The sequence below is a fragment of the Lithobates pipiens genome, unplaced genomic scaffold (assembly GCF_037356315.1).
Source record: "Lithobates pipiens isolate NorthernLeopardFrog02 unplaced genomic scaffold, aLitPip1_a1.2 Scaffold_1, whole genome shotgun sequence".
In the NCBI taxonomy this organism is placed as follows: Eukaryota; Metazoa; Chordata; class Amphibia; order Anura; family Ranidae; genus Lithobates; species Lithobates pipiens.
This window is the reverse complement of record NW_027507685.1, coordinates 140,319,642-140,335,430: the sequence shown is the minus strand read 5'-3', so window position 1 is coordinate 140,335,430 and position 15,789 is coordinate 140,319,642. Positions and strand designations below refer to the sequence as shown.

The following is a 15,789-nucleotide window of genomic DNA, read 5'->3' as shown; positions in this document are numbered from 1 at the left end:
AAGCATGCGGGGTCACAGTGCATGCTTGGCCAATCATGAGACAGCAATGCACTGCGCCATCGCAGTGCATTGTGGGCCACACGAATTTTGCCGCGAACGGCCCAAACGTTCGGAATTCGGCAAACGCCCGAACGACCAATGTTCGAGTCGAACTTACGTTCGACTCGAACACGAAGCTCATCCCTAATCTTGCATTTAGACAGATATGTACTGTAAGTTCTAACATTTTAATGAACTGCCCACTAGATGACACTTTTTCCTTTCTATACACACACACACGCACACACACACACACACACACACACACACACACACACACACACACACACACACGAGCAATGGGGGAAATTGCATGCGATTTCAGGAATTGCACCACATTCATGTTCAAATCACATGCAAATCTTCGAAGTGCAATTTGTGCCAATTGTTTCCTGTATTGACACATATCACACCGCAAAGTATCAGTACTCTGTGTCACTGAGTACTTGAACGAAAGTATCGGTACTCATACTCACTGATAAAAACACGGTAACATTGCAACCCTACTACAAATGTATTAGAGCCTGGGTGGAGGAAGAGTCTCTTGGGATGTATGATGTTTCCCACGAGGCTGCAGGTCAGATGGACAGACCAGACTGACTTCATCCTCTTCTAGGCAAGGATTGATAAACTTAGAGAGGGCATCTGTTAAAAAAAAAAAAGTATTTGCGCTCAAAAAAAAAGATTGCTGCAAATGTGTGAGCCTGGGGTAAGGAATAGGATGAGCTGCCCTTTCGCGTCCTGGGTCTGCTTTAAGACATTTCAGATTGCATTTTCAGTGTTTTTTTCCTGTCTGCAGAGAACATTCTGCCCGCTGTGTCCTTTAATGTAATTACAGGATATTGAAAGTGAATTCAGATCAAACCAGCAAGTTAGAATAAATGGGCCAGAGATAGATTTTGATAGCACGGTGTTCTTCTTACATCTGCCTTTTTAAAGGTGTCGTGGCTCCTTATACATAACAATGACGTATTCAGTTTAAAGCCCTATATTTATGTGCTTTTTCCATTTTCAATGTTTTCTCATGTGCGACAAAAATTTTCTGGCTTAATGATATCCCTCCCCTCCTGTCAATCCAATTCCAATTTCCTACATATATTAGTCTAAGGTTGATTTGTTTAGTTAGAGCAGTTGGCTTTCCCTGTTTACTCATCACACCAGATTTGTGAAATTTGGCATTCCTAATTTCCCATTGAATGAAACTAGACTGACCTGTAAAATAAGCAATCTGTATTGATGGTGGTGGGAGTGTAATGGTCTGGGGCTCTATGAGTGTTGCCGAGTGTTGCCGATGGTCTGGGGCTCTATGAGTGTTCCCTCCCCTCCTGTCAAAATTTTCTGGCTTAATGATATCCCTCCCCTCCTGTCAATCCAATTCCAATTTCCTACATATATTAGTCTAAGGTTGATTTGTTTAGTTAGAGCAGTTGGCTTTCCCTGTTTACTCATCACACCAGATTTGTGAAATTTGGCATTCCTAATTTCCCATTGAATGAAACTAGACTGACCTGTAAAATAAGCAATCTGTATTGATGGTGGTGGGAGTGTAATGGTCTGGGGCTCTATGAGTGTTGCCGAGTGTTGCCGATGGTCTGGGGCTCTATGAGTGTTCCCTCCCCTCCTGTCAAAATTTTCTGGCTTAATGATATCCCTCCCCTCCTGTCAATCCAATTCCAATTTCCTACATATATTAGTCTAAGGTTGATTTGTTTAGTTAGAGCAGTTGGCTTTCCCTGTTTACTCATCACACCAGATTTGTGAAATTTGGCATTCCTAATTTCCCATTGAATGAAACTAGACTGACCTGTAAAATAAGCAATCTGTATTGATGGTGGTGGGAGTGTAATGGTCTGGGGCTCTATGAGTGTTGCCGACACTGGGGAGCTACAGTCCATTGAGAGAACCATGAATGCCAACATGTACTGTGACATACTGAAGCAAAGCATGATCCCCTCCCTTCAGTGACTGGGCCACAGGGCAGTATTCCAACATGATAACGACCCCAAACACACCTCCAAGACAACCACTGCCTTGCTAAAGAAGCTGAGGGTAAAGATGAAGGACGGGCTAAGCATGTCTCCAGACCCTATTGAGCATCTTTTGGGCATCCTCAAACCAAAGGTGGAAGAGCGCAAGGTCGCTAACATCCACCATCTCTGTGATGTCATCATGGAGGAGTAAAAGAGGACTTCAGTGGCAACCTCTGAATCTCTGGTGAACTCAAGAGGCCCAAGAGAGTTAAGGCAGTGCTGGAAAATAATGGTGGCCACACAAAATATTGACACTTTGGGCCCAATTTGGGCATTTTCACTAAGGATGTACTCACTTTTGTTGCCAGCAGTTTAGACATTAATGGCTGTGTGTTGACTCATTTTAAGGGGACAGAAAATTTTAACGATTATACAAGCTGTACACTCACTACTTTACATTGTAGCAAATTTCTTCAGTGTTGTCACATAAAAAAGATAAAATATTTACAAAAGTGTGAGGGGTGTACTCACTTTTTGTACTCTCTTTTGTGAGATACTGTAGCTAAAAGTATGGAAGCAAAAAGGAGACAGCAGAAGGCGCCAAATAAGTGTAGCATGTATGGAAATGTAATAGTAAAAAAACAAGCAGCAAAACAAGTAAAGGCATATCTCTTTCCACACTCTTGTCGGTAGTTGAGGTCCACAGTAGAGGCTGCCAGTTGTGAGGATAGCGCAGACAGCTGATCCAGGAAGTGCTGGAGCCATCGTGGAGCACACAGAATGCACAGGACCAGAGATGATGTCACATGTAGGAGAACTGCAAGTTGGGGGGGCGTGGCTCTGCGTACCGGTGTGTCATATACAAAGGAGCATTGACTCTCCCAAAACGCTCTTCTCTTCTACAATATAATTTCCATATATGCTACACTTAGTTGGTGACCTCTGGTGTCTCTTTTTGTTCCCTACAGAGATTACTTCCATCTCATTGAAGAGCTGCTACTAGAGTTTTTGGATGTAAAAAGGAGACCTTCTAATGGACTAGTATGCCCCTTTAGCATCCTAGCATATTTTAGTCATTTTAGGTTCAGAACTTTCCTTTTCCCTCTCGGTTTTTAGAGAAAGGAGAAAGGGTGCTCTAGTGCAACCTTTTACATCCTTTTTTAACATGGAGAAATCCATGAAAAAACGTTTTGGTTTCAAGGAACCCTTGCTAATAATTTGTATATCTAAAGCTCACGTACATTGGTGTGAGGGTCACTGAGAAGAATGCCCCTTACATCTGAGATGATTGGGAGGGGGGTCAGAAAACAAACCTCCAGGTCCGCACTCACCCCATCCATGGTCGCAGCTTCCCCAGCTTCTTCTCCCGGCTAATCTGGTCTTAAGATTCATCTCCTGTCCTACTTGGCCCGGAGGAGAAGCCAGAAGTCAATAGCGAAATTTCATTCCCTAATATCACAAGTGGGTGGGTTCTGCGCCCCAAGCCCAACCTTTTTGAAGCCAATTAGAGCCTCAGGCATGTGCTTCCAAAAAAGAAAAAAAAGCTCATAGAAGCCTATGAGTCTGGTGCCCCACATGGAAATAAGAAGGATGGCGCCCTTGTGGACTGGCCGCCGCACTAAAAAGATTGTTGGTGTCAGTGGTTACTTATCTGAAAGGCAGAAATTGCCCCATGCTCAAGGAGCCCATATAAATCTCTGTGGGACTGTAGAGTTCCATGGAACCCTGGTTGACATTGGCTGCTGTAGTGTCAGTCGATTTAAAAGCTGTGCTTTATCAGCTGTTCATGATGGTAAAGTTAAAAAGAAATGCAAAAACAGCTACATATTGCTATAATTAATGCTTTATTCCAGGTTTGCATATTTTTCCATAGATACATTGGTCCAGTTTGGACCTTAATGTAAGCATGTATGTGTATCATACCAGGAAGGCCCCAGTATTAGCTGGAAATCACTATAGTGGGCACCACTACTAAAGTGATTGCCACTAACTTCCAGGTTCCATGCTAAGCAGCTGCCCTTCTGATTAGTAAAAACAGAAGGTTACTTGCTCTGTATGAGTGTCATTCAGAGAACACTTGGCATTTTTTCAATAAATGCCAATGGTTCTCAGGACAAGGTGAAGGTTGTAAAGTCACTGTCCGGCCTCTCAAACCATCCAATCAGGGAACAATTTGTATTCAAATTGCAAGGGGTGCACCACTGCTGGAGTAATTTTTATTTCTTTCTGGAGTTCAGCTTTGAAGTAGAGCTATATTATTTTATAAGGAGTAAGGGAGGTTTTTTTTTTTTGCTATCTGTGTCCTATTGGGGAGATTTCTCTTCACTTCCTGTTCCATAGCCAAAACCGGAAGTGAGAGGGAATACCTGCAAGTTTAGGGAATCTCTTGGGGACCCACTTATCACCAGAACTAGTGTCCCCATTGGAAGATTTCCCCTCTATTACTGTTCTGGGGACATCCCAAAAGTTGGGATTTTGTCTTACTTTCACTTATGATAACTGTAACCAAGACAAATAGAGAGGGTGACTCTAACGAGGGCACCAACAGCTATAAAAACGTAGCAGGGGTTCTAATCCCTCTCCACCCTATCCAAAACAAAAAGTTGTGCCTTTAGTTATACTTTAATGGTTAATGAGTGAGACAGGAAATGGGGGGATGAGGTAGCTCCCAGAGCATTATATTTATTAGCTGACTGAAGTTGAGAGTAAAAAAAAAAAAAGTAAAAAAATTTAATAATGAATAAAAAAATAAACTCAATTAAAGCACTGAGCATTGCTGAGTTAAATTTGTCATGTAGCCAAATGTAAAACCAACAACCTTTTTTGCCTTCTTTCCAACAGGAGAACCCGTACCTCTGCAGCGATGAGTGCGATGCCTCCACGCCTGACCTTGCCCACCCGCCTAGCCACATGGTGGACAAAGACGAAGAAGGCATGGCTACTTACTGGCAAAGCGTCACATGGAAAAGATACCCAGAGCCTCTGGTAGCTAACATCACGTTATCCTGGAACAAGACTATTGAGTTAACAGATGACATTGTTGTCACCTTTGAGTATGGACGGCCCACTGCCATGATGCTGGAGAAATCATTAGACTATGGCAGAACTTGGCACCCTTACCAATACTACGCTGATGATTGTATTGAAGCTTTTGGCATGACCCCCAAGAAGGTGGTGAATCTCATGGCGAGTAACGTCACCCGCGTGCTGTGCACAGAGGATTACTCCCGCTGGGCGGGCTCCAAGAAGGAGAAAAACGTGCTCTTTGAGGTTCGAGAACGTTTTGCCATCTTTGCTGGCCCAGATCTGCGAAAGATGGAGAACTTGTACACTCGGATGGAGAGCGCCAAAGGTTTAAAGGACTTTTTCACTTTTACCGACCTGCGGCTCCGTTTGTTGCGCCCGGCACTGGGTGGGACTTACGTGCAGCGGGATAATCTGAGAAAGTATTTCTATGCCATTTCCAACATAGAGGTGACAGCCAGGTAAGTGTCTGATGGATAACATCTGTGATATTGTTACTTCAGCTGAAATTTCTTTTTAGTTTCAGATTGATTAAAGAGGAAGTAAACCCTAATAGGTTTACTTCTTCTTTGTCTCCCTACAAAGGTAAAGCATAATGGGCTAGTATTCATCACATAGTAGCCCACTATGTGTCACTTACCTGACACAGGAGCCAGCGATGTCACCGGAGCGTCCATCTTCTTCCAGGTATCGCTACTCTGGCCACTCACAGCGCTGGAGCAACAATGACGTCACTCCCGCGCATGCGCCCGGGAGTTGCCACTAACGGCATATCGCCGTTAGCAGTGGCATGCTGCTAACGGCGATAGTGCACCTGCGCGCCGCTGTCTACGGCTCATGCGCCGTAGACAGCGGTGCCTGTCTTTTTGTAAATATCTCCTAAACCGTGTAGGTTTAGGAGATATTTCTTGGACCTACAGGTAAGCCTTAGTCTAGTTTGTAAGGGTTTACAACTACTTTAATGAAGGGTTAGAACCACTGTCAGGTTTTTATTGCTATGTCCAAATTGGTGAGTCCCCCCCCCCCTCCCTCGTTAGTGACACACCTCTGAAAATGATCTGTGGTGCATTACTTTTCAAAGGTGATTGACAGGTGGTGAGCAGGCTATATTTCATACACCACTTGTCTGAACCCTGTAAATGCTCACCAACACCAACAGCGCAGCCCCAATCTTTTGAATATGTTGTGTACAGCAACACTACTTATAATAAAGTAAATATCTGTGCTAACCTATACAAGAACAGGGTGCTGCAGCTCGTAAATAGCCTAAATACTGAAGCTCAAAACATATGGATAAATAAAAAACAAGCGTGCATCCACTACTATTCAAATAAGAAAAGTGAATACGTGAAAAAATAAAAAGGAAATACCAAACAGGTGTTGCAAGTGAAATATCTCAAAAAAGGACATTCATATAAAATGCCAATACACAAGAAAAATACATATAAAACAATTAGTGAACTGATCACTATAGAGAGTGATCAAAAAGATTATTGCATATGCTCAAAAAAACCCTCAATAATAGATAGTCCATATAAGTGTAATGACCGTGAGATGAGAAACCTTATACAGTGGTGTGAAAAAGGAATCTGGTATGATATGATATTATTTCCTGACCTCAGAATATTGGAAGATACAGTATCTTCCAATATTCTGAGGTCAGGAAATAATATCATATCATACCAGATTCCTAGGATCTCAAATTATAGAGATCAAAGACGCCTGTTCACAAGCCTGCTGGCGGGAATACGATCCTCCTGTTGTTCTTTTCAGGGGAAAATGCTCCTTCTGTTGCAGTGGGATATCCAAATTTAGAGAGAAGTCTTTCCCATGAGAATCATCCTATATTTTTCAAATAGTCCTGGATGACCTCATTCAATAGAGGATAGAAGAAAGGACTTTATGGTGTAGTATGTCCAAAATAAATTGATTTTAAAATTGTAGCAAATGCTTACATCCAAGAATACGGTAAGAAGATTTCAGAAACAGCCGCGGCTTAAAGGAATTGTAAAGGTTAATTTTTTATTTTCTAAATAGGTTCCTTTAAGCTAGTGCATTGTTGGTTCACTTACATTTTCCTTCTATTTCCCTTCTAAATGTTTTTTTTCTTTGCTTTCTTTGTCTGAATTTCTCACTTCCTGTTCCTCCTCAGTAAGCTGTTCTGGCTGACTAAACACCGCTCAGATGATGGTGTGAAGTTTACTGAGGAGAGACAGGAAGTGAGAAATTCAGACAAAGAAAAAAAACTGTTAGAAGGGAAATCGAAGGAAAAGGTAAGTGAACCAACAATGCACTAGCTTAAAGGAACCTATTTATAAAATAAAAAACAAAGCTTTACAATACCTTTAAGCCAGCTGACTGTTAGTGTGATGACGTCAAGGGCTAGTGCTCCACCCGATGCGTTTCCCCATACAAGGCATCGACTGGGAATGGAGGCATCACTACTGCCCACCAAAGGCAATAGGGATATAAGTTTTGCCATGGCATGTGTACACCCCTGCACTGTTGACTTTGCAGCTTGAGGGGGTAAAACATGGCCCAACCGCCTGGTTTTACTGCCCATCACCTTTTCCCCCACTACTAGTCCTAGTACAGATGTTGTGTCATGTTTTTGTTGCTGTCTGTGTTATCATTAAAATGTCTTACTTTGTCTTGTGTCACCGAATGAGAAGTAATATGGAATCTTTCCCAGATAGAAAAGACGTGGCTTTTTTGCCCAGTTTCGCCATTCATAGAAGCTGCACTGTAGCTTCAATGAATGAAACAGAATCTATGAATGGAGAGGGCAGAGCTATCAATCATCTCTCCATCCTGCATTCATAGATCCATAGTTTTATTCATAGACACTATAATACGACTATGAATGGTGGAGCTGGGCAGAAAGGGTGGAAATAGTCTTGATGAGAGCCCCTTAGGTTTATTAACCCCTGCTGCACCAGAAGAATAAGGCAGGCAAAGGTGAGGGGTATGAATGGAGGAGGATTTCACCTATGGGTCAGATGACACAGCGACCGCTCCTGATGACGTCACGATGACAAAACGTGTTGGGCTGAGCTATTTTGCGTTACTTTTGTTTTTTTCCGGAAAATCTGGTCTGTGGAAAGCAGGGCATCCTGAACAGTGTTTATTTTAAAGCTCCATAACTTCTCATACATTGTAAGTGCAATTTTAATTTTTATGTTACAAAAGTTAATGGTATAACGCTATGGAAGCTTACATTTTGTCAGTTTTATTACGATTGTCCCTAGTGTATGATGATTAATGGAAAACCGAGAAAAAGAAGCAAGGAAATACTATTCTAAGAACCAGAGAGATTATCCCTATAAATTGTCATCTGACCCGTAGGGGTCTTACATTCTGTTGAGTGGGGCCTTTGGAGGCGGAGCACAAATGGAAGCAGTTTCAAAACAGCATAGAAAGCACATTTATATTGCACCTAATAAGAATCACAATTGAACAGTGCACATGGACCGATATTTGTGGACTTATACTTCCATAAAATTGGAATTTGTTGTTTTTTAACCACTTCAGCCCCGGACCAATAAACACCCTAAGGACCAGAGGTCTTTTTACAATTTCGCACTGTGCTGCTTTAACTGGTAATTGCGCGGTCATGATATTGCACCCAAACGAAATTTGCGTCCTTTTCTTCCCACAAATAGAGCTTTCTTTTGATGGTATTTGATTGCCTCTGCGATTTTTATTATTTGCGATATAAATGGAAAAAGACTGAAAATTTTGAGAAAAAATGATATTTTCTACTTTTTGTTATAAGAAAAATCGAATAAACTCAATTTTAGTCATACATTTAGGGCAAAATGTATTCAGCCACATGTCTTTAGTAAAAAAAAATGTCAATAAGCATATGTTTATTGGTTTGCGCAAAAGTTATAGCGTCTACAAACTAGAGTACATTTTCTGGAATTTACACAGCTTTTAATTTACGACTGCCTATCTCATTTCTTGAGGTGCTAAAATGGCAGGGCAGTACAACCCCCCCCCCAAATGACCCCAAGTAGACACCCCAAGGAAGTTGTGGAGAGGCATATTGAGCCCATTGAATATTTTTTTTTTTGTCCCAAGTGATTGAATAATGACACAAAAAAAATAAAATAAAAAGTTTACAAAAAGTTGTCACTAAATGATATATTGCTCACACATGCCATAGTTATATGTGAAATTGCACCCCAAAATATATTCTGCTGCTTCTCCTGAGTACGAGGATACCACATATGTGGGACTTTTTGGGAGTCTAGCTGCGTACGGCACCCCGAAAACCAATCACTGCCTTCAGGGTTTCTAAGGGTGCAAATTTTTTATTTCACTCCTCACTACCTATCACAGTTTCGAAGGCCATAAAATGCCAAAATAACACAAAACCCCCCCAAATGACCCCATTTTGGAAAGAAGACACCCCAAGGAAGTTGTGGAGAGGCATGTTGAGCCCATTGAATATTTTTTTTTTGTCCCAAGTGATTGAATAATGACACAAAAAAAAAAAAAAGTTTACAAAAAGTTGTCACTAAATGATATATTGCTCACACATGCCATAGTTATATGTGGAATTGCACCCCAAAATATATTCTGCTGCTTCTCCTGAGTACGAGGATACCACATATGTGGGACTTTTTGGGAGTCTAGCTGCGTACGGCACCCCGAAAACCAATCACTGCCTTCAGGGTTTCTAAGGGTGCAAATTTTTGATTTCACTCCTCACTACCTATCACAGTTTCGAAGGCCATAAAATGCCAAAATAGCACAAAACCCCCCCAATTGACCCCATTTTGGAAAGTAGACACCCCAAGCTATTTACTGAGAGGCATGTTGAGTCCATTAAATATTTTATATTTTGCCACAAGTTGCAGGAATTTAAAAAAAAAAATTTTTCTGCACAAAGTTGTCACTAAATGATATATTGCTCACACATGCTATGGGCATAAGTCAAATTACACCCCAAAATAAATTCTGCTGCTTCTCCCGAGTACGGGAATACCACATGTGGGGGACTTTTTGGGAGCCTAGCCACATACGGGACCCCGAAAACCCAAGCACTGCCTTCCGGGTTTAAATATAAAATGCTACCAAAAAAAACTTAGCGATCGCAGGGATCAGGCCTGACTCTGCGATCGCTGCAGTTATGTGTTTAGTGTTTTGTAAGTGACAGTGATCAATCGATACTGCACTTGGGTGGGCTGGGCGGAGGGGCAAAACGCAGGTGCCAGCAGGTATCTGGGCTGATCCCGCTAACAATGCGTTTTTTTGGAACCCTAAACTGCTGGGGACGCTAGTATAGATCTGATCAGATCAGATATTGATCTGTTCAGATTCTATACCACTACGGGAGGTTTATGCTTTGCGTGTGGGTGTTAGCGGTACTGGCACTAACCTAGCGCTGCCTGGGGCGACGCAGACCCTGACCCTAAAACCTAATTGATATCACCCGCCGGGTGATCAGGGGGTTAAACCTTTATTGGGTAATAAATGGTGGGTGGCCTGATGCTATAAAAAGCAAACTAACCAGAGTCACCCGTAACACTTATACGGTGATCACTGGTGAAAGGGTTAACTAGGGGCAATCAGGGGGTTCAAATTTTTATTAGGTAGTATATGGGGGTCCCTGGCGCTATATAAAAACCTGACGGGGAACCTAAATAACTAACTGGCTAACCAGCGTCACCAGTGACACTTATACTGTGATCGCTGGTGAAAGGGTTAACTAGGGGCAATCAGGGGGTTAAAACCATTATTGGGTAGTATATCGGGGTACCTAGCGCTATAAAAACCTGGCGGTGAACCTAAAAAAATAACTAGCTACCTAGCGACAATAGCGACACTAATGCAGCGATCAGAAAAATGATCGCTTAGTGACACTGGCAAAAGGGGGTGAAAGGGTTAACTCTAGGGGCAATCAGGGGGTTAAAACCATTATTGGGTAGTATATCGGGGTACCTAGCGCTATAAAAACCTGGTGGTGAACCTAAAAAACTAGCTACCTAGCGACAATAGCGACACTAATGCAGCGATCAGAAAAATGATCGCTTAGTGACACTGGCAAAAGGGGGTGAAAGGGTTAACTCTAGGGGCAATCAGGGGGTTAAAACCATTATTGGGTAGTATATCGGGGTACCTAGCGCTATAAAAACCTGGCGGTGAACCTAAAAAAATAACTAGCTACCTAGCGACAATAGCGACACTAATGCAGCGATCAGAAAAAAGATCGCTTAGTGACACTGGCAAAAGGGGGTGAAAGGGTTAACTCTAGGGGCAATCAGGGGGTTAAATCTTTATTGGGGGGTGATAGGGGGCTACCCTGGACCTAACACTAACTGCCCTGACAGTTTTTACTTTTACAACTGACACTGAATGCAGTGATCAGTAAATAAATGATCAATGCAATCAGTGACACTGTGACTGGGGGGGGGGGCGGGGGCGATCGGGGGGGGGGGGGGTTTGTGTGCCTGTGTGTACCTACATGTCAGTGTAGTGTTGGTGCACACTTACTTTTTGTCTTCTCCTCGTAGTCTGGTCAAAAAGATCGCCCCGAGGAGAATGACATCACTTCCTCCTTCCTGTGTATACAATACACAGTGGGAGGAAGCTTGTCATTGGCCAGGAGCGATCGAGAGGGGATGGCCAGAAACCAACGGCCATCCCCTCATCACGGATCACTCCTGCAGCAAACCGGACCGCCGTATCCAGCGGGAGGGGGTCCGATCGGACCCCCCATCCGCTGGAAGGCAGGCACGTACATGTACATGCTTGTGCCTGCCTGTGCCATTGTAATGACGTACAATGGCAATACGGCGGTCCTTAAGTGGTTAAATATTTATGCTGTCATGATGTAAGGGGGAGAGAATAGTAGTCCACTATATGAATTGATATTAATTTTTACTTTTATTTTATTCCATATTGATATACAAATTAATAAATTTATAAATTAATTTGATCCCCTTTTTAAAAAGGGAGGTAGTTTATTTTCACAACAATGTATTTCATATTTTGGTATTCAGAGGGGAATGTGTTTTGTAGTTCACTTCATTTAGAACACATATAATGTATGGTAATAGCCCTTGTACACATGGTTGGACATTCCGACGGAAAATATCCGATCGGACCATGTTGTCGGATAATCCAACCGTGTGTGGGCTCCATTGACTTTTTCGGAATGTCCGACCAACAAAGTTTGAGAGCTGGATATAAAGTTTTCCGACAACATGATCCGATTGCACTTTGTCCGATCATTTGTAGAGAGTTCCGATCGGACAAAGTGCCACGCATGCTTAGATTAAATTACGAGACCAAAGCTATTGGCTACTAGCCTGAATGAATGAAATACTTGTATAGCGCACAATGCGAACTGAATTGCTTCTAGCCTGAACATAGTCCTGTCGTAACAAACGAATGTCATTACGTCCAGAAAGATTGGATTTTCTGACAACTTTGTCCGACCGTGTGTATGCAACACCAGTTTCGGACAAAATCCGTTGGAAAAAATCAGACGGATTTTGTGTTTGGAATTTCCGACCGTGTGTACAAGGGCATATAGTTTATATCACATTTGATTATATCACAGTTGGAAGAAATCTGATTTATTCACAGAAAGAATAACTTATGTGGAGGGAGGTGCACTATAGACCTCCTTACCAAATTGAAGGTACATTATATACAGTTGCATCTCAAAAAATTTGAATATCATCAAAAAGTTCATTTATTTCTCGAATTCATTTCAAAAAGCGAAACTCCTATATTATATAGGTGCTTTGCACACAGAGTGATATATTGCAAGCATTTCTTTCTTTTAATTTTGATGATTATGGCTTACAGCTAGTGAAAACCCACAATTCAGTATCTCAGAAAATTTAGAATATTACATAAGACCAATAAAAAAAAGGATTTTTAATACAGAAATGTTAGCTTACTGAAAAGTATGTCCATGTACAGTATAGTATGCACTAAATACTTGGTCGGAGCTTCTTTTGCATTAATTACTGCATCAATGTGGCATGGCATGGAGGTGATCAGCCTGTGGCACTGCCCAGATTTTTTTGATAGTGGCCTTCAGCTTGTCTGCATTGTTTTAGGTCATTAGCTGATAAGAGTGTGACACCGTAAGTCTATAATATTAAACTTTTTCACAATATTCTAAATTTCTGAGATACTGAATTTTGGGTTTTCACTAGCAGTACTCCATAATTATCAATACTAAAAGAAAGAAACGCTTGAAATACAGTATATCACTCTGATGACCTGTAGAGTAGCGCCACTCCAGTATTCATTTGTTTCTGTAGTTTTAAGCTTCATGTAGAAAAAAAATGCAGCTTTTAGAGGCATTTGGCATTTTTTATGCCTCTAAACAAAGTTCTATGTTAACCTATGTCGCCATGGACATTAGGAGTTTAGATCATTATTTTAAAAGTGTTTAGCCACTTGTCGCCCTTCCACCATCAAATGACAGTGGATTGGTGCGCCTCTCGTTCTGGGTGGACGTTATATGACAACACCCCAATAAGGCCGCTCTTGCGCGCCTTTCTGGGGTACCAATCAATGCACCAGTGCCACCAATCAGTGCCCATTAGTGATGCCAGTGAGTGCTACCTTTCAGTGCCCATCAGTGCCTGCTCATCAGTGATGCCCATCAGTGCTGCCAATCCATGCCCATCAGTTCAGTCTTTCCATGCCCGCCAGTGCCGCCCATCAGTGCTACCTATTATTCCTCATCAGTGCTACCTATCAGTGCCCATCAGTGTGGCATATTAGGATCTCCTCATCAGTGCCACCTAATCAGTGCCCATAAGTAGTACATGATCCGTGCCCATAAGTGCCACCTCATCAGTGCCCATATGTGCAGCCTCATCAGTGCCCATAAGTGCAGCCTCATCAGCACACATCAGTGAAGGAGAAAAATGCCTTATTTACAAAATTTACTAACAGAGACTAAGCAAAACTTTTTTCTTTTTCCAAATTTTCAGTCTTTTTTCTTTTTTTTTTTGTAAAAAATCAAAAACCCAGCAGTGATTAAATACCACCAAAAGAAAGCTCTATTTGTGTGAAGAAAATAATAAAAAATGTAGGTACTGTGTTGCATGATCACGCAATCATCCTCCAAAGGGTGACAGCACTGAAAGCTAAAAAATTGCCTGGGCAGGAAGAGGGTGAAAGTGTCCAGTATTGATGTGGTTAAAGCTGCTTTCGGAGAGGAGTATATAAGCATAATTTACACACACAAATGTGTTTGTATGAGTGTAAATGTATTCCATTTGCCATACAGTATCTCACAAAAGTGCGTACACCCCTCACATTTTTATAAATATTTTATTATATATTTTTTCGCTGGCAAAAAAAATGAGTACACCCCTAAGAAAAAATGTCCAAATTGGGTACCAAGTGTCAATATTGTGTGTGTCTTAACCCTCTTGGGCATTGAGTTCACCAGAGCTTCACAGATTGCCACTGGAGTCCTCTTCCACTCCTCCATGATGACATCATAGAGCTGGTGGATGTTATATACCTTGCGCTCCTCCTCCTACCATTTGAGGATGCCCCACAGATGCTCAGTAGGGTTTAGATCTGGAGACATGCTTGGCCAGTCCATCACCTTTACCCTAAGCTTCTTTAGTAAGGCAGTGGTCGTCTAGGTGTGATTTGGGTTGCTATCATGTTGAATAACTGCTCTGCGGCCCAGTCTCCGAAAGGAGAGGATCATGCTCTGCTTCAGTATGTCACAGTTCATGTTGGCATTCATGGTTCCCTCAATGAACTGTAGCTCCCCAGTGCCGATAGCACTCATGCAGCCCCAGACCATGACACTCCAACCACCATGCTTGACTGTAGGCAAGACACACTTGTCTTTGTACTCCTCACCTGGTTGCCGCCACACACGCTTAACGCCATCTGAACCAAATAAGTTTATCTTAGTCTCCAGACGACAGGACATGGTTCCAGTAATCCATGTCCTTAGTCTGCTTGTCTTCAGCAAACTGCAGGCTTTCTTGTGCATCATCTTTAGAAGAGGCTTCCTTCTGGGATGTCAGCCATGTAGACCAATTTGATGCAGCGTGCGGCGTATGGTCTGAGCACTGACAGGCTGACCCCCCCTACCCCTTCAACCTCTGCAGCAATGCTGGCAGCACTCTTACGTCTATTTCCCAAAGACAACCTCTGGATATGACGCTGAGCACGTGCACTCAATTTCTTTGGTCAACCATGGCGAGGTCTGTTCTGAGGGGAACCTGTCCTATTAAACCTCTGTATGGTCTTGGCCACCGTGCTGCAGCTCAGTTTCAGGGTCTTGGCGATCTTCTTGCTTAGGCCATCTTTATGTAGAGCAAACATTCTTTTTTTCAGATCCTCAGAGAGTTCTTTGCCATAAGGTGCCATGTTGAACTTCCAGTGACACCTGCTCCCCATTCACATCTGAGACCTTGTAACACTAATGAGTCACATGATGTCGGAGAGGGAAAATGGCTAATTGGGCCCAATTTGGACATTTTCACATAGGGGTGTACTTACTTTTGTTGCCAGCGGTTTAGACATTAATGGCTCTGTGTGTTGAGCTATTTTGAGGGGACAGAAAATTTACACTGTTATACAAGCTGTACAATCACTACTTTACATTGTAGCAAAGTGTAATTTCTTCAGTGTTGTCACATGAAAAGATAGAATAAAATATTTACAAAAACATGAGGGGTGTACTCACTTTTGTTAGATACTGTACATGCCTAAATATTCAACATTAGAGACATGTTTTCTGCCATAT

General features: G+C 42.2%; 1 protein-coding gene across 6 annotated transcripts in view; it reads left to right on the top strand.

The window, feature by feature from the left end:
* NTNG2 (netrin G2) overlaps positions 1 to 15,789 on the top strand; it is a 193,713-nt gene that overhangs the window by 79,736 nt on the left and 98,188 nt on the right. For all 6 annotated transcript variants that reach the window (XM_077477795.1, XM_077477811.1, XM_077477803.1 and 3 more), the window contains exon 3: positions 4,851 to 5,494. In XM_077477795.1, coding sequence (XP_077333921.1) covers positions 4,851 to 5,494 — 644 coding nt within the window. The remainder of the gene's footprint in view (positions 1 to 4,850; positions 5,495 to 15,789) is intronic.